Genomic DNA, 21,970 nt, shown 5'->3' on the forward strand with positions numbered 1-21,970 from the left:
TGAGTGCCTTCGTCCTAGGCAGAAATATGCATCAGGGGTGATTCAAACCGTTATTTGCATTAACTCCTGGAAGAGCCTTTGCTTCATGTTCATGGCCCACTTCACTCCCTGGACGAATAAGGAGGATGGTAACCACAAACTAACAAAAACATGGCAGCTATCTAATCCATGTGATGGAAATAGACATAAATGATCAAAGGATGAAATAAATTAAAAAAATACTTATTTGAAAGAAGAAATGTGAAAAACACGCAATACAAATATGCACAACCTTTATAGACATAACAGTCTATCAAATAAGTCAAATGATTGATGACATACTAAATTAGGTTAGCATAAACGTGGTTGGGGCAAAAGCCAACTGGAGGGTAGCTCTCCAAGAACAGGGTTATGCTGCCCCAGACTCCCCTAGGGGGTCTTCTGTCAGTGGTGGCAGATGTGCTGTTTGGGCCAAATAAAAGAAGAAGTGTGTCTCTCACTGCTCCACAGAGCCTCCTCTTCCAGCCCGTCCCATTCAGAAGGACCCTTGAGGGTTTCCCCCCTCTCTTTTACAGCCCCTGTGACACTGAGTGAAATGAGTTGAGAGATCACCAATCCGAGGCCTTAGACTGACTGCAGAACAGACATGCTTGTCCTTCCATCCACCCCCCCACCCCCCCAACGCCCATCTTCTTGTCGAATCCCTCAATGGGAACGCTAACTGTTTGAAGAGTTAACTCTTTAATTCCGTCTGGAATGTTTCCTTTGGGTGCGGCATAGTGCAGTGTTGAGACAGACCAACCAACCAGCCACCCCCACCCCCCATCCCATCCCAACTCCTCCTTTTACAACATCTTCTTGCCCCTCCCCTCCCCCCTCCATCTCGTCACCAAATTCAATACCTCTATTTCTGGGCTTGAAGGAATCTCCCACACTAGGGTGTTAGGGGCAGGATAGCACAACCCAGCTAGATCAGATGATGCCAGGCCCACATGGTGAGCTATCTAGGCTTGGGCCTAGATTACTCTAGTTTGACCTCTGTAACATCTGCAGAGATCCAAGTGTATAACTGCTCCCCAACTTAATTCTTTATACAGACAAAAGCATTAGACAACGTTTTGTTTTCTGTACGTCTACACATGGCCTGCCAAACCTGTATTGAAACTTTGATTTTTTAGCTACCTTTAGAAATGGTAATAATATTAATGTGGGCTAAATGTAATCCCTCAGTGTCTCACAGATCTTTGGAGGGTAAAGTGAAAGGCATATACGCAAATGTTGTCATTATGTCTCGCGATTTGTTTAGTTGACACAGAGGTAGATCATGCAGACCTACCCTTCACCAAACGCAACTTGGCAACGCTCACAACACTTTGAAGAGGCGCTGAGACACAGCACATTAAGACTCAATGTTTGTTTCCATACCAATACAAACCAAGCATGTCCCAAGCAGTTTGCTTCCACGGGGGTAGAGCGTTTTTTAGTCTCTATCATGAAGCAGAACCATTAGGAAAGTGGACAAACCCAGTGCTAAAAGCCCCCCCCCCCCCCCCCTCTCCCACCACCACACCCTCTGTACACAGCCAGGCCTTCTAGTTAATGAGCCCAGACGAAGCCCCACAAACACACCAGACAGAACATCAAATGAGAAAATCCCAGTTAGTCACGTAACTAACCATAGACATTCACACGCAGTTACCGTCTGTTGACGGTAACACTATATTATCAAAACCTGTGGGTCAGGAGAATCCACAACTCAGTGAATTGGATTAATACAAACATTATTTAATATGTTAGTTGTGGAAGGCAAACACTTTCTATTTTGAATTACTACATACATTTACATATATGCATAAGAAAACAGAGCCTGGTACAAAGCTCTTCATTTATGGGATTTAAAACGTCCAAAGACATTCTGAAATAAAAGTATTAAGAAGTCCATAATCTTTACAGCCACAATCTAAAAACAAACCAGCAATCAGACACCTTGAGCATGTCTAATCTGCATTGAGACCAACGCTGAAATTAACAGGCTAAATTTGGAAACAACTTTAACCCCTCAGCCTATCAATCACTTAGTTTGCACATTAGCTTGGACTGTGGAGTTACAGTTTTTTCCCCAACGGAAGGCAAGGGTAATAAAGCCTCTTTGATAAAGTAATCAAATATAAAATAAATTACAATTAAAAAACTAAACAATACTAAGATTGATCACATTATAGGCTTTATTTGTCATGTCTAGAAATGATTGATAGGCTATATATAAAATAATTGGCAAGGAACAGTAATTTATTATTAACTATCAATGAATGGTTAATTACTATCAACTAACCCTAATCAGGTGTTGAACCTATGCAAAGCTGTGGTTGACATTTTGTTAATAGTAAATAAATGCTATAAACATCGACAGATGGTCTACAAAGGACTCGTATATAATCAAATAAAGTGTACATGATAACAGCTCCAAACCTCTAGAATTTTTTTTTTTTTTTAATCTGGTTTGCCTTTTTGTGCTTTCAACAATGCAAAATACTAGAGAAATATAGATCCTTATAGATGAAAATAACCATTTAGACCATTAGAAGTGCATTCTGGAATCTGACAACTGCTAAAACACAGATCTTGTCACAACAGGCAGAAAGAAAAAGACAACAAACTTGGATTGGCTGGGAATGTAAAAATCAGTCTATCCACCCTGGCCCCCTGAAGGCAACTGCCACGGGCCACAAAAAGACTGTTGGTTCGATAAACAAAGGAGATAAGATAGCTCTTAAAATAAGGTCAACAAAATCATTGAAAACAATATGATGAACAGGAGATGAGAGAGGTTTGGAAGACAGAAAGCAGGCCAGGCAGATCAGGCTACACCTGTTACGTATGGGCCTCCGAAGGCCCCACCATCCCCAACCACAACCAGAATAAAGGCTTGTCACGGTTGGAAGTGGAGATCTCTCCCACGCTGGCAGCAGCCTTCCCCGACACTGTGTGCATGCGCACCAGGGCAGCGTTTGTTCCACATTCCGTCGTCCCAAATGCATAGTTGAGTACATCTGCTAAATACAATGTCCAGCTCATTCATCATACATGAACCATAAATTAGGCCAAACATCCCCTCCCTCCCTCTCCTCCTCCTCCTCTTTTCTAAAAGCATACACAACCCCATCGATCCTCCGCTGCAGCTGTGCATCTCACTACTTCCTGACTGATGCGTTGCTGTGGCGACAGCTAAATTATGCAACAGCATTCATTCAAACAAACAGGTTTGGCCTGGGCAGAAGCAATGGGAGAGACAGAGCAGAGGCAGTGGAGGCAGTAGCAGATGTTGTATTGAGGTGGCAGGCAACAGTTGAGGCAGTCAGAGAGGCTGCAGCAAAGACAGAATACAAGCATTTGTTGGGACTGCAATGGTAGGCTCGATATTTAAGGATGAAGACCAGGTCCTCTCTTGCCAGACAACTCTTTCCCTTTCTAGTCACAATAATAACAATGCAAATGTAGCGCCTCGCCCACAGTTTTTTCTGGCCTCTTTTAACATGATAAACACCGTTGTTGAAGCTACAACAGAAAGTATATGGGAGAGGAAACTGACAGACCCAGCTAACCACATCCGCAACGTCTGAAATATATCAGGGTTCTCAAACTAAAACAGCAACACCAAATCTGTGGTAGAGGAGTTGGTCCGTGTCGGTGCACAGTCCACAGGCGTGATTACAACTCTATTAATCACAGACGATTAGTATGCTAAGGACAGGGAGGTGTGTGTGTGTGGGGGGGGGGTGCATAGGAGGAGATTACAGGGGTCAATCGGCCTGCGTGTCCTACTGCAGAGGAGGGCCACAGGGGGACGAGGCCTGGCCAGGCCCCAATGACCCTCCCTGAGTCTGCTCCACGCCACGCCTTTTGTCCAGCTCCTTGTTCGACAATTATTCACCCTGCTGTTTGGGGCTGGGCTGAGGTCACCACACATACATCACTGACAGGACAACATGGCCACTCACTTCACCCTCTACGTCCTCCTCTCCCCTGACACGCGTATGTATATGTACAGTAGAGTACTGTAGTGGAGGTATACACAGAAGCCCAAAAATGATTGGATAACCTGAGTTGACATTAGAACATGTAATCTAATACTGAAGTCATCGGTTTGACTTTCTTCATTTAACTTTAAGGCCTGTGTGGAGCACTTCAGGTTACAGTGAAGATCCTGTCTGTGCCATTGCTTTTAGATCATCATAAACACACATCTCTACCCCCACGACAGTGGTATTTGCCTATAACTTCTCTCTGGCCTCAACAAAACAATGCTACAGAGAAAAAAACGGCCCCTTGCCTCCCACTCTCCACTCCACTGTCCCCCTGCCTCCCCCCTCCAACAACGGCTGCAACCTGACACTGCCTGAGGAGATGAGCCGTCATTAAATACTGCAGAGCTGACATAATGACAGGAAAGATAAAAGAGAGGAAACAAAAAAAGGGCAGACCAATTCTGGCCTCACAAAGCCTCCCCCCTCCCCCTCCCCCCAGAGCTGTGGCTGAACCCACCCTCTCAACTAATAAAAGCCCCAGGCCACAGACAGGGCCTGTGCTAGGCTATACCACCAGTATCTGGGTCTCCCTGTCTGCTTGCCTGCCAGTCACCAGGCTTCACAAAGTTTAGCCACCTCTGAACAATACCAACTACAATACCACCACTGCCTGCCTCTGTTTGAAGTGACACAACAATAAACACCTGTTTAATTCCCTTACCACAGTGATCCTACAGTGGTGCGCTTTCAATGAGCCCCCCTCACAATTCTCTCTGCACCGGGTTATGATGGTGTTCCATCAAGGCTGAACCTCTGCTGCCTATCTGTCCGCCTGTCTTTCTGTCTGAATCTACATGCATGCCTGTCTGTCTGTTTCTTTCCACTACCATTTAATCTAGGGCTTACTCTGTTGTCATTTTAAACATCCGTTTTAAACATCGCCCCTAGGCCTAGTAGAAGAGGGGAGGGTCTATATTTGGAAATGTACAGAGTGACAACCCAAAGACATTTCCCCTTTAAATAGACAGTAATAAAAGACTGGAAAATGATAGTGCGGCACACTCAACCTAATGATCAGCATACATAAGATCTGCCTCTAACTCTGTCATCTCCTATGCAGCCAGGCTTTTTATACCAGCCAACTGGTTGCCCACAGAATCCCTCCCTGTAGGCGCTAACCCTGCTAGCGCTGCCGGTCCCACTGCCCAAGCATAGCTTGCCTTCCAGCTGGCATTCCAGCACGCCGTAACACAGCGGTGAGGAAATATTTACCTTCAATGAAAAGTGCCCTTGGCACAGAGCCCATCCCCTTGAGAGGGTTTAAAAAGTTTGCTACTGTGAGGCGGCACTCCTACTTACCTCCACACCCCCCTCGTGCCCCCACCCCCCGGTGAGCTGACTCGTGCCCGCCCGCCCGCCCACAAAAACCTCAAAGCTAAAACCCTGGCGGTGCTGTCTCTAACCTGGACCTGGGCCAAACCTTAAGAAAAAGAGAGAGAGAGAGAGAGAGAGAGAGAGAGAGAGAGAGAGAGAGAGAGAGAGAGAGAGAGAGAGAGAGAGAGAGAGAGAGAGAGAGAGAAGCACAGGGCTGGCTGAGACACACACACAGCACAGAAAGACAGAGTGTGAGAGAGCGCGCCAAGCAGTGTTGTGCTCCTGCCTGGCCTCACGCCAGGACACACTTCTAGGATTTTTTTGGCCACAAAAGCTGACGGACGGCTCAGCCCTCCCCCGGGATCTGAAAGTGGCTCACAAAGATGCCGTCTGAGGGACCCGCGGCCCAGCCTTGATTAAGACGGCTCTCACAGCAGGAGAAGGCTCAGCAATCACACAAAACACAAACATGTAGAGGGGGAATAATGGAGGGCTTTTCCACTCTGTCCTCTGTGATGGTGAGTTAGTGAAAGGACATCTGTGTTTTGATTACACAGCTCTGTGTTGACTCAGTGTTTAAGGAAAGACAGTTGAACCTTGATGCCAGATTAACAACGGAAACAAAAATTCTCTAGCAAAATGTGGCCATGGTTTTTTTTGTTGCAAGGGGCAAACCTACTCTTTGGTAAAACAAGTCTCTTCAAAACACGTATGGGAAAGGGATTTGTTTAGAAGACGTAACTACAAACAGACAAATACCAAGCCTGACATAATAGGGAGAGAGTGACGGCAGACAGACCTGTTTGAAGTGATCGTCGAAGCTCCAGTCAGCCTGTCCGTTGGGAGAGGTGGCAGAGTGGGGGCCAGCTGGGGAGAGACTTTCATCGGGCTCCTGCTTCACTCTGACGGGGGGCGAGGAGGTCTGCAGGGGGGCTGAGGCTGTGTAGCTGCCAAACTGCCGCGCCGGCAAGCGGGAGGCACCTTGCTGCAGGGCCATGGTCTGCTTGCGGAGGTACTCCAGCCCACCAGCACTCCCCTCGTCCTCCTCGCTCCCTTCATCTCCCTCCATCATCTCTTCCTCTTCCTCGTCGTCCCCAGAGTCTCGACCCCTGTCCTCTTCGTCCTCTCTCTCAGAGTCCACGCTACTCTGGTTGGAGACCCTGGACATCAGCCCGGCTCCAGGCCCCACTCCAGCCAGGCCCTTGGCCATGAAGCCTGCCCCTCCAGCCCGGGCTGCAGCCAGGATGGCCTGCTGGGCTGCTACCTGCTGGGCGTACATGATGTGGGCCTCACGCAGCCGTCGCTCCTTGCGCTCCATCTCCAGCCGGGCCTGCTGCTGGCGCTGCAGCTGCTCCATGACAGCCTCCAGCTTCATGCCCCCTGCCGTGGCCCCCTGAGGATAGCCCCCTACCAGACCTCCCTCCTGAGACATGCTGGGCTGAGGGAGGAAGTGAGAAAGACGTCAATAGCTACCCATAAACCTACCACTCTCAAATTACCCAAAGAGTTGTCTGGCTTGGCGGGTCCAAATATGCAGGCCACAAACTAACAGCAAACAAGAGAACACCTGGGTGGGGGCCAAGTGGATTTATTGATGTTACAGTCATATAGATAACATGTAATCACATCGTATGAACATCACATGTGGGGAACGAAGTACAGTATGGACAAGCATGCTATAAACAACAATGTGACATGCCTTCATGGAAATAAGGGAGTAATGTCATAATAAGAATAAATGCATGCGTCTTGACAGATGTTTCCTCAAGACATAAGGGTGTGATTTAAATATGTTTAAGATATGACCATTTTTTATGTAGAGTTGTGCCCAGAAGATTAATTAGGTAATTAATTCAGTAAAATTGTAGATGTGTTCCATTCGAGATGCAACAATCTTGCGCAACATTAACTACGCAGGAGAGGACTACTATGTTTCAAGTTACAATTAAGGTATCGTGTCAAACACATTTTAAAAGCTACGTACGTGATATGTATGCACTTTTTAAGTACTACCAAACTATAATAAAAAGTCTACACTACGACTGCACTTTCGACTGTGAAAATAAACTCTCCGGATGTATTGGCAAAGCTCCTTACATATTTCCAATACTAAATCTACGCGTTAAAACACATGAGTAGCTAAAAAGTAAAACACATGACATTATTTCTAAACTCTAAAGTAGTTAAGATTAAGGTCATTCGTGAATGCTGTAGCCTACATTACCAATTGCTTTACCAATTGATCAAATATTCAGTATATGAATGAAATGCGGGCTGCTGTTTACGCACGGCGTGGTTTGAATTCAATCATTTACATTACGGACCCCAAAAAAGAAGGAACACAGAAAATGTGAATAATGTTTTTGTAACCTTTCATAAACTTAGTACTAATAACGTTAAGGCTTTATACAGTGACTGTAGTTTTAGTCTCGTGCAACATTTGCTTAACAGCAAAAAAAATGATATGACACAACGACTGCTCGGGCAGGGCATAGCGCCAAACGGAGGGACAACTCACCATTTGTGCCTTGCTGCTACCGGAATTGTCCACCATCCCTCCTTCCTTGCTTATGCTATTCCCTCTTCGCTGGCACGCTTTCAATCACTTGTAAACACACTGAGAAATAGTGCATGCACAACGGTGTTGAATTTGTCCACCAGCAGATGAGCGAATGAAGGTCGTTACTCTCAAATGTTGTTGTTTTTTACTTTTCTTTTTTCAATTGTAGAAAAGAACGGACACGAAAATAGCCCGATCTCATATCTCGAAAAGCTTGGCATAGAGGTAACTCCTTTGACTCGATTTTCCTTCCCCCAGAATGACACCCCCCGCTTAGGCGCACAACATCATTAGGGCCCGCCCAGTGACAGCAACAAGTTACAGAGTTGCAGCGCTACGTTGGTTGAATAGTTACAGCACGTATGCAAATCCCATTGGAATGGCACCGCTGTCACAGTCTAATCTTGCGAACAGGGGCTTTTTTTATAGAGTACAATAGACTCGTGTGTTGTAACTGTGTTGAAAATCCATAGCGATTACATTGGACATGGATATGAAACAATTAGAATGTAATACCCTACTCAATGAATGTTTATGCTTTTAGTATTCAGAGGCAAACACGAGTCTACGTTCCTTGTTGTTTCTTGTCCAACGTTATTTAAACTGTGGAGTGTCAAATAATCTAAACATTTTACTGTATGTCTTTTTTATAGTTGTAATTTAGATATAGGCATACGTTCTAGATTTAGCGTTGAAGATTGTTTTAGCTCAATGCTTCCCCCTTGTGGATGAAATATGTTCTGAAGACAACCATACAGTTTCATTACTTTATACAGCCTTGCTCACATTCAAGTTATTCAACATGTATGTGTAATGTATTTGTACTGAATCAACCTAGTTCTCAATTGAAACATATAACAAAGCCAAGACATGGTGTATAGTTTTTATTAATTGAATATAGCAAAATAATATTTATAATCATATACAAATAATAGTGTTTTCTGTGACATAATAATTCAAGTTATTGCATTTAGCACTCAGTAACACTTGGTATCTTGTAGCACTGGAGGATTAAGAAGCAGATTGTCCTGTGAGTTGCATAGTACAGGCAAGTGCAGTGTTGTGACTACTGACTGCACCTGATGCAGAGTGCAGTAATTAGCCTAATGTACGTGGAACTACAAAGCTGACAAGACACATTTCCTCCCCATTAAGTCTCCAGAAATAAACATAAATACTCTTAAATTGGGTGAACACCTCCTCAAAAAGTGCCAGAAATCACTCCTTATGTCCAACAATGACAACATATATTTTACAGTATATGTATTTAACACTCACAATGCACTGCTTTAAAAACCAAACCAAGAAAACACTGTAACATGATAGACAGCTGGGAAACGGTAACATCTGCAGAGTGAAATAAAGAAGATGAGAGAAATGAATGTCAAAATGGTAGTGACAGGTTCAAGGTGGCCTCTGGTCAGTTCCCTTACATAGGGAGAACATTACAATGAGCTTCCTCATTGGGAAGCCTGGTAGGAGGTTGAGGAACAGGGGAGTCATTTATGTAGTGGTTGACATCAGTGACTGGGTGACCAGCTCAAACACACAGTACACACAGTAACTGACCCGAGCACCCCTGGCCAAGTTACTACCAAACAGTGCCATTTTGTGGGAGGGGAACATGCCAAACATTTTCATATCAAGAATGTCATTGTTTTTGGAACACAGCATTGAAAGAGTCAGTCTGACTAAGTGCTGGACTGCACACGTAACAACCAAGCACCATTTACATCACATTGAAGCATTCATTCACATCCAAAACAACTTTGTAACAACATCAGAGCCATGGACCAAAGGACTTAGCTTTTTAGAGTATAGATCCTACTGAATTACAAAGAAACAAATACACATTTAGAAGAAGGTTCTAGAAGGAAATGGTAAGGGAATGTTCATGTTCTGGTAGGATTTCCAAATAGCTCACTTTGGAAAAAAGGCGATAACACCAGACAGCTACAGAGCATTAGCACTTTGGACCGCTATGCTTACTATGCTGCATCTCCCTTTATAATGTATAAATGGCCTTAAAGCGATTGACCGTACAAGCATACAGAACACAGTACCCTATCTATGTCCGATGAGCGGGTACAACACCAGAGGAAAGAATCCCCCTGCTCTACCATACAGAACCTCTGAAGGGTTTGCATTTCATCCAGTTCCATAAAAAGACCAGGGTCAGCCTTCAGGGCGACAGATCTCTGACAGCGGCTAAGGCTTGGGACGGCCATCTATCCATTCACGTGTATGTGTTGGGTTTGTGCAGAGCACGGTGGGAGCATAGCCCTGAACAAGCAAAGGGGGCTTAGAGTCTAGAGGGATGGGGGGTCCATGCTTAGTTAGACGGTTGGCAGATGGGCCTGGCTTTAGACTCTGGCTAAGGCCACGGTAATTGAGAGGTCAGGTGATCTGGGTTATCAGGTCCAGGTCATGTGATCCGGGACATCAGGTCCAGGTCATGTGATCCGGGACATCAGGTCCAGGTCATGTGATCCGGGACATCAGGTCCAGGTCAGGTGATCTGGGTTATCAGGTCCAGGTCAGGTGATCTGGGTTATCAGGTCCAGGTCAGGTGATCTGGGTTATCAGGTCCAGGTCAGGGACCTGGATAGCTCACTGCATAGAGCAAGACGAGACCTCCGAACAGCAGCAGCCTGAGGGGCCCATGGCTTTAGGAGGAATGAGGTCCAGGTCCTCGTCATCAGGGATCTCGTCCAGACGGTAGCCGTCCTGCAGCAGCTGTCTGCTCAGGTCAGGGTGGACCTGCAAACACGGATCAGGGGACAGTCAAAGAGAAACTGGCGGGAATTCCAAGAGATGTGTAGGTAGGCAGTGGCAGTTCACATGAGGTGTGTGCATGTGTGTGAGAGTTAAATAGAGAATAATGACTAAGGGGACACCAAAGAACTAAGATGTAGGACAGCATGTCACCACAGTCCTCACCTCAGCTGAAGAGTAACCTGAGGAGTACTGCTCCACATCCTGTTCTTCATCACTGCAAGGACAAAACACAAGACCATTCGAGATGAGGTCGAAAAGTTTCTAAGCCTGTCTGAATGAGCTCTCCCTAAATGTGCATGACACACTGCGCAGGACACAGTAACTTACATGTTATGTAGAAAATCAATACCAATACAATACCATCATCGGCTGCTAGTCTTACCTGTCAGAGTCTAGTGCTACCAGGGTGTCTTCGGCGTGTTGACTCAAGGAAGCATAGCCCTTGTTAAACTTCACACTTCTGGAAAACAAAAACCAGAATAACTTGAAAATGCATGGTTTGAATATCTTATACCATTCCTCCAGAGTGAATCACAAAACAACACCTACGTCATGTGTTTAACATAACCAGACATTATCTTACCTGTTTCCACCTTGTCTGGGCTGTTGCAGGACTGGCCCCCCTGATGTAAGGCCTTTTTTCTTCAATGCTTTCCTGGCCATCTCTCTATGCTTCTCTGCAAACACAATCACAGCGACATTGAGTTAATTAGATACATTTGTATAACAGCCCTCTATCTTAAGGAATTATTCACTGGGAAATCATTTTCTTTGTTGGAATGTAGACCCGTAAACCAGAATGAATGACACAAAAAACATGCCAGACGATATACTATGTAAAATACAAGTGGACAAATGGACCCACGTAGTTTCATATGAATCGCCGGAGCTTTAGACATGATGTAAGGCCCCCTCTTCTCCAGTGGTCGGATGCCCCCATCAGCTGTCTTGCTTCTTGCGCTGGTGCCAGGACACTAGTGTCCAAAGAAAGGAAGCGTGTTGGTGAATAGTCAGTAAAAAAGGCCTACATAGATTTAGACCTAAACTATAATTGGTGTATTTTTCATTTACGCTTGTGTTGCTGAGCTGAATAGCTATAAGCACATAACAACAGTAGCTAGGTTCGTTGCATTTATGATGTTAGCTGACTTTATTCGGATTTTTCATATGATACAAAATCAAGTACTGGGTGCCATTCGCAAGAAGACCGACCAATAAATCTGTTCCCGTTCGTTCGTCAACAACCAGGCTAGCTGGTTAGCCAGCTCTTCAATCCCTTATGAAAACTTACCGTCAAAACTTTGGATTCGGGTAGGTCAGCAAGAAGAGTATCCCTCTCCTCCTCAATATCATTCATGTTGATGAAGATTGTCACGCTATACACCACAAGACAGGCATTCTCACTATCTCGACTTCCCTAGACACCCAAGAGGAACGTTTGTTATTGGATAGCTAATGCTAACGCTGTTAGCCAGGCAGTAATCAGCCTAGCTCGCTCGCTATTACAGTTGTTGCAAAAAGACTTCCGTTTCCTGTCCAACCACATGATGAACCCATAAGGATGGAAACTGCTCAAGCTTACTTAGTGAAGTTAAGAGTTATTTATCTCTGATCAAATGTGAATAAATACTTAAAATTAGGATGACATCCATGCAGTCTTTTCATATCGGTTTGGTTCATGTATGTGGTATTCATTCTTAGGACCGTTTTCAGGGCATACATGTTAAAGTTCTCATTTAACGATTTTCATCAACGTCAAAATCAATGTGATTTAAAATGCGTGTATCCAGCAACACACAAGATATTCTAACACATTTTAGCACACAGTTGATGTATCAAGAAAAGTGTTTTATAATTTTTAACCACAGAAGGAAAGGTATCAGTTTACTTCACTGAAAAAGACACTAAGAATTTGTGAACAAAACTGAGAAAAATCATTTGATTCAATAGTATATTGCTTTTTCTTTATTAGGTCCATTTATTTATTCACAACCGGATAAGAAGTTTCAGTCAACATCATAGACATTGGAACTGGGACATAACTTTGAAGAACAGTGATTCTGTTTGAACATCAATGACCTGAAGATAAAACAATGACAGTTTATTAGTTTTTTTCTGCCCAAAAATTAAACATTGTTGTTTTTTAATAAGCTACAATACAGAACAACAATCTTGTGCAGGTAGACATCAGGACAATTTCCATGCTCTGGCCTAAGGTTTAGTGCACATGTTGTACTAGTGTAAACTCAGGAAAAAAAACACAATAATGGCAAATGCTACATTCCTTGATTTAAAAAATGAATGCACAACATGGTCCCAGAAGATATGAGAGCATAACACATCTAGCACTCACCCAGGTATGGGGTCTATAACCTGTCAATACCAAGCTCCTCTGGTGTCGAGATGCCTAGCTCAGCCAGAGTAGGAGTCAGTTCCTGAATCAGGTATGGGTAGATGTCTTTGTGTGGGCCTGATTTGTCCTGTATCAACACAAAATGTTTATTAATGTGTGCAAGAAAAAAAAATAATAATTAAGAAATCAAAACCATTCCAACATATAAGCTTAACGCATAGCACCTGAAACATCTCATACCAGTAACAATGCAGTAACATTGCCAACATTAGAGAGGAAGACAATGGCATTTTGATAAACTAATCTCACAGATAATATATGCAGTTTGAGAATAATAATCAAATGATAATGGCAAGAATCAAATAAAGATAGGTTCATGTTTTGATAGCATGTTTTGGCAGCTGACCTTGACTGCCTCGAGGATGCGGATGGCGCTGGCCAGGTCGTTTAGCCTTCGGCAGGCTCGGAGAGCTGAGTCCAGGATCTTAGCTTCGGGTACCAGGTCATAACCGATGAGGGTATTCATGCCTGCAAGCCAAGATAGACAGACAGACAGTATTGGCAGTAACTTTACTGATTCTCTAGGGGGAAATTGGATCGTTACAGCAGTGAAAAGCAACACATGAGACATGTCAACAACAAAAATCAGACAAAAGCTAATATGGATCCTAAACTACGATACAAAACAATATTTAAAAAAATATTTTGATCCTAAATGTTACAAATACAATCCAATGAGTCCATAAAGTAACCATAAACAAAAAATGAAACTTCTCAGGAGAGGTAATGTGTTAAAGCAGATCTCTACACAAACTAAAGAGGGAAGCATAGATAACTAAATCCTTATATCCCTGTTAAATATTTGCTCAGTTACCCAAATTGCTTTAGCTAACCTATTAACATTTTTACAGGGCCCAGACTTAAAAGTCACTTTGAGTTTCCTATGTTTGGAAGTTACCTTTCTTTAGCTCCCATGCATCAATGTCTGGCTTGCTGAAGTACGTGACCCAGCGGGCATCAAACTCCTCATCTGTCTCCACCTTGCCATGGGAGTATCCTCGGCATAGCAGTGGAGCTGTGAAACAGAAAGTGGTTGTGATGTGGTCTGTGTTGCTTTAAGGACGAGATTTGTGGCATTGTCAAATAAGTCTAGCTAAAATAACTTATTCTGTAATCTCATAACCCACCCAATCAACCTGGCCTCCTTCCTCCAATGTCAATCATTATTTTCGAGATCAGTCCAGATTTAAAAAAAAATAGCAGCATGAAATAGATTGTTGTCGACCTAAAGTCGAAAGACCAAACAGTCGACATGCTGTAATCCGCATACTGTTGTTTACATATAACATTGCAATAACTAAAGTGCTTTCTCCCTACTGTCGATGTAAGGTCTGTATTCAGGTTATTATTAGGTCATGTGAGGACAGCAATCACCATCGGCCTACCACAAGCTCCGTTTGATTCAGGAATGAAAATATGTAGCTTAAATATTGCACATCTCTATTGTAGTCTAAACTGTCGCTGAAAACACAACGGCTGCGCTTAGTTTAGTGAACGTGTGATGATGTCCTGGTCAAACATGGGTCATCGCAAGACAAGGTCACATTCTAAAGTACCTTTTCGATGGCTAGCTTGTTAGCTAGCTCGATATCTGTGTGATATGGATACCTACTTTTACAAACACGCTCACTATAAATGGCCGAAAATGAAGACAGAAATGCAACATTTGTAACTATTAATCTAACATGCTAACCAATGTCACCCTGACAGAATTACAGGCTAGCAAGCTAACGTTAGCTTAATGTAGCCAGCCAGTCAGTCAGAGTCGCTAACGCTAGCATGAGGACCTCATTGAGGTACTACGGTAGCAAGATACAGTAGCTAGCTTGATCTCTTGGCAAATATCTTAATCAACCTATACAATACTGTAAACTTGGGTGTCAATCTTACCCGAATGACAGGGTTGTGGCCGCGCTAAACTCCGTATTCCAGAAGTTGAGAGTCGAACTACGGCTCTGAACATTATGCAGACCTGCTTGAATCAGTGGCTTATGTTGCCTTACGGTACACTGACTAGGAACCGTTTCAGACCGACATTAGAGAGGAGGCCTTGTGCGCATGCGCATGCTATAGCCATACTCAGTGAAGGGCTACGTGCTGGGCCATAGCCATCATTCGCAAGGAAACTGCTTTAACCAATTTTCAGTATGGCGTAGAGAGAACGATCAGATAGTCTGTATGAAATTTTCCAGTTTAAAGACTAGTTGAACGTATATAAAGTTATTTGAACGATGTCCTCTTTTCACAAACTGACCTTGGCAGTGATAGTTGTTTTTTTCCACTAGATGGCAACATATTGAAATAGTGAGAGGCATGAACCTAGATCCTTCAGAGTTTGTCAGAAGAACTACATCCTGATCGTCCAAAGTGAAATTGCAAATCTCAGAGAGATGTAATAGCCTACATTTTGTGACCCAGCATATTTTCAGAATTAAAGTTTTGAAGAGGTTATTACACATTTATCTACGCACTGAGTAACCATCTTTTCCCTAAACATTATTCTCCCATATGAAAGTTTGCATTATGATGTTCAATGGTGTTGTGGTCCAACAATTTAAGATAGCTTTTCAAGTCATGATTGGTCTCTCTATTCTCATCTTTTTCCCTCAGAGTTCTGGCAGCCATGTATTCAGTCTTTATTATCTGCACTTGCAGCTTTGACTTCAGCACTGCAATTACATCCTCAGCTGCACTGATTAATCCAACATAGAAGAATTTCAGAGAAGCGTTTTGAAAAGACATTCCCACTTACCCGGGGGGAGTTGTGCCATGTTTGTTTATGTAGATATCCCCCTAGTCAGTTAAATTGCAATAAGATGTTTTCAATGGCTGCTTAAGTGTGCTTGTAACCCCTTGTGAGCAGAGGGGACACGGAAACAATGGTGTGCGAGAAAAGTGATTAATTCCCTCTATTTCACTTGTGACACAAGATGGAGGATGTCTGGCTCCTGTCATTTTGAGTACATACTTCTCTCTATTGTTGAACATGTTCCCTTTAGGGTTGTCCATTAATATCTGTATGCGGTGCCCAGCTTAACCCTCCATTCTTTTCTGGAGATCACACAATCAATCATTGTCCTTTCCCCTGACAAGGCAGAGTGAAAGTGTGCGAGAGAGAGAGAGAAAAAAACCTTTTGGCCTGTCTCAACAAGAAAGAGGAATGGGGTCTTCTATACACTAACTCTGGCAGAAAACATAGCCCCAGTAAATATTCAATTTAAAGGATTTCTAGATAAGGGGGGGTGAAAAATGGAGGCTGCGCCCATTCTTCTAGATAAGGGGAGACGGAACCATCTGGAGGCTGGGAGATAGTGAACTCCCACGCCATTCCACAGACCTCGCTCTCATCTGACGGAGAGAGAGGGGAGAAGAAATAGAGTGCATACACTTTTATCACAAGTTCAAAATGAATTCTCTCCTTCTCCTTCTCTCTCCCTCTATCCTTTCTCTCTGTTCAAATTCTATGCAGTTGGCAAGCTTTCCCTCAAAATGTGCAACAAAGCTAATAGATCCTAACTTTGTTGTGATGATCAATAAAATATGAATAAGATGTACTCTCAGCATTGTTACAATTATATATATTATTGGGTACATTGGAACATTATTTTCAGAGAACAGTGTAGAGAACTCAATAACCACCTCCATGATTACCTCGGAATAAAACGGTATAAATAGACTCAGCTGGTGAATAACCTTGTCCCCACTCTCATGCTGAGTTTTGACTACTTCACAGTACTACCCTATTTGTTACAATGCCACATTGGATTTAACACTGGGATAATGCTTTTGTCACTGTGTTTTATCAGGGCTCTCACTCAAGTGTGCTATCAAGTTCTATATAATTACCCCCCTCTGCATTTTACTCTTGGCCTAGAATTTGTAATGCTTGATAACAGGATTCGGGTCGATATGAGATTTAGTTATATCCTCGCTATCTATGTGACCTGCATCACTGGCTGGCTGTCCCAGAGCCTCCACTGTGAAAGCTGTTAACTGTGTGATAACAATGACCTGAAGCGATAACCTTCCTGCGGTCTTAAGGACACACAGTTTGTTCCATATGGGGTTTATTGCAGTGGCAGCGTTTTTTCCCTACTCAACCTTGGCTTCTCTGCTTTGCTCTGATTCATTTAATGGGTTCGTGAAGGAGGTTAATCGGTGTGTCTGCCATAGAGAGAGAAGAGCTGGCCAACCACTGTACTCTTGTCCAACTCCACACAATAGGATTGTGCCATTTCTAGCTTATCCTTTCCAAGACAGGTTCACCCTAACACTGGGTGTAGACTCAAAAATTCATCATTTGCAAGAGAACTCCAGTGGTCCAATGCATAAGCCACTGAAGGCTTTTTGATCATTAGCGATATTAAGCCGTGCGGCCCTGACTTTGAAGATTTTCATTATGATCAAGGGAAAAACTCCCATTACATTAGTAAAGTTTTATTATTATGCCTAAAGCAGACATGGTTTGTAAAGAGCAAATGCAAGAGTGTCAGATTTGAAAAGCTCTCATTGGGCTGTTTGAGAAGGAGAGCAACATACATCATTTTTTCTTTTATATCTTGAACAATTCATTCAGGGTTTGATGAGTGTATGCACACTGCACACACCATAGAATTGTACAGTAGTGTATACTGCACATATAATGGAACACACTACGTATGGCTAATCTGATGACCACAACAATCTTTTGAAGAGATTAACCATTAATTTGTTTTGGTTGAACCACCTCATAAGAAATCAAACAATAACAAAAAACCTACAGAACTGAAGGCTGAGGTAGAACTAACATTGCATGAATAAAACTTACAAATGTAAGCAGACTGTTGCCCTGGTTTCACATTCTAAGGGGACAACGTGAAGTTCTGTCAGCCACAGTTTTAATCCATCTCCCCTGCCTGTTGTGATGTGGTGTTACAATCATAATGATAATCTGTGCCTGTATTTTTGCCTGCAGGCTGCTCTGTCAAACAGGCAGGCTGGGGAGCTGTGTGTCTTATCAGCAGCTATGTCATTAAATCAGCTGTCTTTTAGACAAATTTCACTCCTGCTAAGCTTATCAAATGATCAGCACCCAGGGATTACCTTTCCAGACACAGTGTTTTACCGTTGTAGGCTGCTATGAGTGGTGAGCACAGAGAAAGACAAACGATTATTTTTCAAATAATTTATTAGATTTTTGAATATGATTAATGTTCCAGACAAAACAAAACTCGATGGATATACTGTGTTACATTTGTAATTGTCGATGTCTTTGAACAAACATAGGCATATTCATCAATAATCATTTAAATGTTGAGCACCCACCTTTTGCGTTTTGATTATACACTATACAGATAAAACAAGACAAAAAATAAAATAAGCAACATCTTATAAAGAAAGAGAAAGACGACTAAAATTGAATTTAGTCCTTTCTTGTGTTTTGTGGTGCTGAAATTGTGTAAGAGAAAGAAAGATATTCAAGCTCTTTCGGCATGACAGCCGTCATTTAAAATTATGTTGGCATGACGACGAAAAAAACATTTCACGGGGCTTACAGTGTAGTTGCATTCCATAAGCCCCCAAAAGTACAGAACTTCCGGCCCCATTTCAGGCTGACTTGTGCAGTCAGGGGCCTGTGTGCTCAGTTCTGCTCAGAGAGCTCGGTTCCGTCTGAGTGAGTGCTCTGATTGTCTGGGCTACTTTGTGCTGGGGCGGAGGGCAGGACTGAGTGAGCTTCCCTGATCCATTCCCCTCTACTTTCATTCCCCTCTACTGCCCCTCGACAGTCCAGCCAAGTCAGTCAGCGAGGGGTAAGACCAGACCCCCCTCCTACTCCTCCTCCCTCCCCTAGACACACTCGCTTGCTGTCAGGGTGGCTGCTACGGGGAGACACACCTAGTGTTCTCTTGCTGGCTGCCTGTGGGGCACCCTCCCCGGCCCTGTCTCTCTCCTCCCAGAGAGCGCTGAGGGTCTCTGGGGGTTGGTAACCGGCTTCCTGGGGGTCCAAGGGGTCTTTGGAGAGAAGGATGCTGATGGAGGGCACGGTCCTGTGCACCGTCATCTCCGAGGCGCCCCCTTCCTGACTCTCCCACACCTCCCTCACGCCCTTGTAGCGCAGCTTGGTCATCTGGTGCAGGCCCCCCACCTTTCTCTTCATGATCTCCGCGCACGTGATCGTCTTGGTAACTGCGCGCCCCGAGCCGGTGAACACCACCTGCCTCAGACCACCCCCAACCCCGCCTCCCCTGGCGCTGACCCCCATGGCTGCACCGCCAGGCACCTCCCCCCTCTCCCCCTGCATGCGGGACATGGCAAAGCCCATCAGATTGCGGATCTTACTGCCCTCCTTGACGCGCATCTCTAAAACCCCTGCTGGCAGCCCTGGGAATGGGCAGGGACCATCCTCTTCAGTGCGACACATCTTCTTGAACCCCCCTTGCCCCAGTTTGAGGGCGGCGGGAGGAGGAATGGGGAGTGAGGTCTGCGACGACGTAGAGATGCTGTTTGGTGCGGTGGAGGGGGATGTGGAGGGAGGGTGTCCACAGTACGCCTGACCCTGGAAGGGAGGATACATCTGCGGGGTCACCGCAACCTCCACCTGGACCTGCCTGTTCACCTCCAGGGCTGTATGGGGTCCAACAGGGGCTGGGATCTGGTACTGGGTCTGGAAACCGGCAACTCCGCAACCTGTGAACATGGCTTCTGTCCTCGGTTCTTTCCTGCACAACCAAGTCCAGTCAGAAAATTTCCCCGCATAGACGCCGGGCTAGCATCATTTTCTGTTTCTTCTAACAGTCTTTTTATTCAGTCAGCGGTTACAAAGTTTTAGGGCTTCAGACGAAAAACATGATCCTGCTCTGTGAGAGTTCTTTCCACCCAGCTACTCAGACAGAGCTGGGAAAACAAGATAAACGCCAGCTGGTGTATGAAGAATACTGATGGGACAATTCAAGACGCTGCTGTAAAAGAGTATCTCAATTTCACGCCATGAATGACAATCTTGAAAGTTCAGGAAAGACGAGGAGAAAATCTTTCAGCTGCAGCGTCCCTGTCTTCATTCCAGGAACAGCTCATTTTTTCAGTGTAACTTTTCAGAAGAAAACTGAGTTCCCCTCTCCCGCAGTAAATTGCTGTCTCAGCTGGTCAGCTTGATCCAGTGATCCATATCGCTCTCAACTCCTAGATACACTTCTTGGGACGGTCCAGCATCTTCTTGTGGCCCTCTCGGTCAAGGTTTTCCAGGAAGGTAGTGGATGTGGAGTGGCCGGGTCCCTATCCTCTCTTGTCCCCTTTCACCTCACTCTCAGATCAGGAGCAAACCCCCCTGGTCTGGTCGTCCGTGGACCTGTGTGTGTGATGTCTCAGTAATGCACTGGGTGGTGCGCTCTGTTTCTCCCTACAAAGAGCTGTGAATGGACAGGAGCTGGCTCGCAGGCGGAGTGTCTGCCTGGATGAGGGGAGCGTGAGAGAGAGAGGGGAGACAGCCCTCTTAAAGGGGCAGGCCTTTCATGTCTCTGATGAACCACTCCCTCTCTCTCTTTTCATAATTGAAACGTGGCTTGGAAGCCAGGGAGGAGGGGGAGGGAAAGAAAGAGTGGGGGGTACGTCCCTTTAAGAGCCTGGCGGAGCACAGAATCCTGGGCAACTTTGTCAATCTCTTTAGAGGACGTTCCGGCGCCTGTGTTCAATGTAGATGACTGATTAAACCTGAAGTTCTGAAATAGAGAGTCAGTCAACCTTTAAAAATGCATTTTCAGTCACGAAACAATGAATTAAATTAGCTCTCTGCGTATAATTGAAAACATCCTTCAAAGAGCCACTGAAAGTCAGCGGCATTAAATTGCACCATACTTAGCCTTTATCCTATTAGATGTTTTTGACCATTACATTTTCCATAATGTGCTGTTAATAGCTTCACTGTTGAAGCAATCAAGTGGGCCAGTGAGAACGGCATGTCTCTTATGGTTCAATAGATATACTGTTATGAGGTTGGGAACACACTTGCGATCAAGGACAGGAGGCCCACAAAGGCATGCCATTCGGTCACGCCATTGAGGTTCTAATGGTATGACCGTCTTCATTAGTGGGCCAGGGCTGTCATTGCAGGTGAGGCAGTGGAGGGGACAGATGTGGAGCTGCTTGACAGGTGGGGGTAATAAGTAGGTTAATAGGTTCTCCATCACCAGGGGAGGGCGCTGTCACACTCAATCCTGCATTTGCCCAGCTGCCACCAGCTGTAGCCCAGTCCAGCCCAGTCAGACCTTCTAGTCCATTCCAGAAACTAAACCAATCCTATCCCCGCCAAGCCAAGCCCCACCCCACCTTCATGTCCTTCCATCCCATGCCAGCTCACCCCATTCTAACCTCCATCCTATAGCAGCCCCGTGCCAATCCAATCCTATACCATTTCAGTCCACTCTTCATCCTGTTTCAGTCTAGCCCAGCCACCCATCACAGCCCAGCCCAGTCTCCTGGCAGACAGGTGGGTTTGTTTAGCAGTGTGATGGACAGCTGTGAGAATGGGTGAAGACAGAGCAGTGAGGCTGAACCTATGAGTCCAGCAGGGAGGCAGACAAGCCCTAACTATTCTAACTCCCATCAGCCTCCCTCAGGAGAAACACACATGGAGAATAAGAACCAGTATATCTACCCTTAGTTGTTACTGTGAAGGTAACTCACACTGGCATATTATTATACTGGATCTCTATGGTAATGAAAGAAAATAAGAAAAGTAGTTTTACAGCAAATGGCTTTTGTTTTACCAAAACACTTGCAGAAAATGTTACTGTTGGCTTTGTTTGATTTAGGATCAATAGCAATGATGATGAAATATTTTCAACACTCGCAAATTAACCCTAACCC

The 21,970-nt window shown here is 44.5% G+C and overlaps 4 protein-coding genes across 5 annotated transcripts in view; all 4 read right to left on the reverse strand.

Annotated features, from left to right (window-relative positions):
- LOC146246765 (AT-rich interactive domain-containing protein 3B) overlaps positions 1–8,204 on the reverse strand; it is a 36,657-nt gene extending 28,453 nt beyond the window's left edge. For both annotated transcript variants that reach the window (XM_084682157.1, XM_084682156.1), the window contains exons 1-2: positions 7,897–8,204; positions 6,178–6,816 (exon numbers count right to left, since the gene is read on the reverse strand). In XM_084682157.1, coding sequence (XP_084538283.1) covers positions 6,178–6,816; positions 7,897–7,932 — 675 coding nt within the window. In that variant the 5' untranslated portion in view covers positions 7,933–8,204. The remainder of the gene's footprint in view (positions 1–6,177; positions 6,817–7,896) is intronic.
- A 603-nt stretch (positions 8,205–8,807) lies between these two features.
- Positions 8,808–12,245, reverse strand: fam219b (family with sequence similarity 219 member B). Its single transcript, XM_084682345.1, has 6 exons — positions 12,008–12,245; positions 11,582–11,690; positions 11,300–11,393; positions 11,099–11,176; positions 10,879–10,930; positions 8,808–10,698 (listed from the first exon to the last, which is right to left on the reverse strand). The coding sequence occupies exons 1-6, from the start codon at positions 12,071–12,073 to the stop codon at positions 10,549–10,551; spliced, it is 549 nt and encodes a 182-aa protein (XP_084538471.1). The 5' UTR covers positions 12,074–12,245; the 3' UTR covers positions 8,808–10,548.
- A 408-nt stretch (positions 12,246–12,653) lies between these two features.
- cox5ab (cytochrome c oxidase subunit 5Ab) lies at positions 12,654–15,179 on the reverse strand. The gene is made up of 5 exons (XM_084682098.1): positions 15,020–15,179; positions 14,028–14,144; positions 13,476–13,597; positions 13,070–13,196; positions 12,654–12,795 (listed from the first exon to the last, which is right to left on the reverse strand). Exons 1-4 carry the CDS (start codon positions 15,090–15,092, stop codon positions 13,083–13,085), a joined length of 426 nt encoding a protein of 141 aa, XP_084538224.1. The 5' UTR covers positions 15,093–15,179; the 3' UTR covers positions 12,654–12,795; positions 13,070–13,082.
- A 3,701-nt stretch (positions 15,180–18,880) lies between these two features.
- rpp25b (ribonuclease P/MRP subunit p25, b) lies at positions 18,881–20,393 on the reverse strand. Its single transcript, XM_084682697.1, has one exon. The coding sequence runs from the start codon at positions 19,803–19,805 to the stop codon at positions 18,909–18,911; it is 897 nt and encodes a 298-aa protein (XP_084538823.1). The 5' UTR covers positions 19,806–20,393; the 3' UTR covers positions 18,881–18,908.
- Positions 20,394–21,970: the final 1,577 nt, after the last annotated feature.

The sequence above is a fragment of the Hypomesus nipponensis genome, chromosome 19, assembly GCF_054491055.1.
Source record: "Hypomesus nipponensis isolate SF chromosome 19, ASM5449105v1, whole genome shotgun sequence".
NCBI classification, from domain to species: domain Eukaryota; kingdom Metazoa; phylum Chordata; class Actinopteri; order Osmeriformes; family Osmeridae; genus Hypomesus; species Hypomesus nipponensis.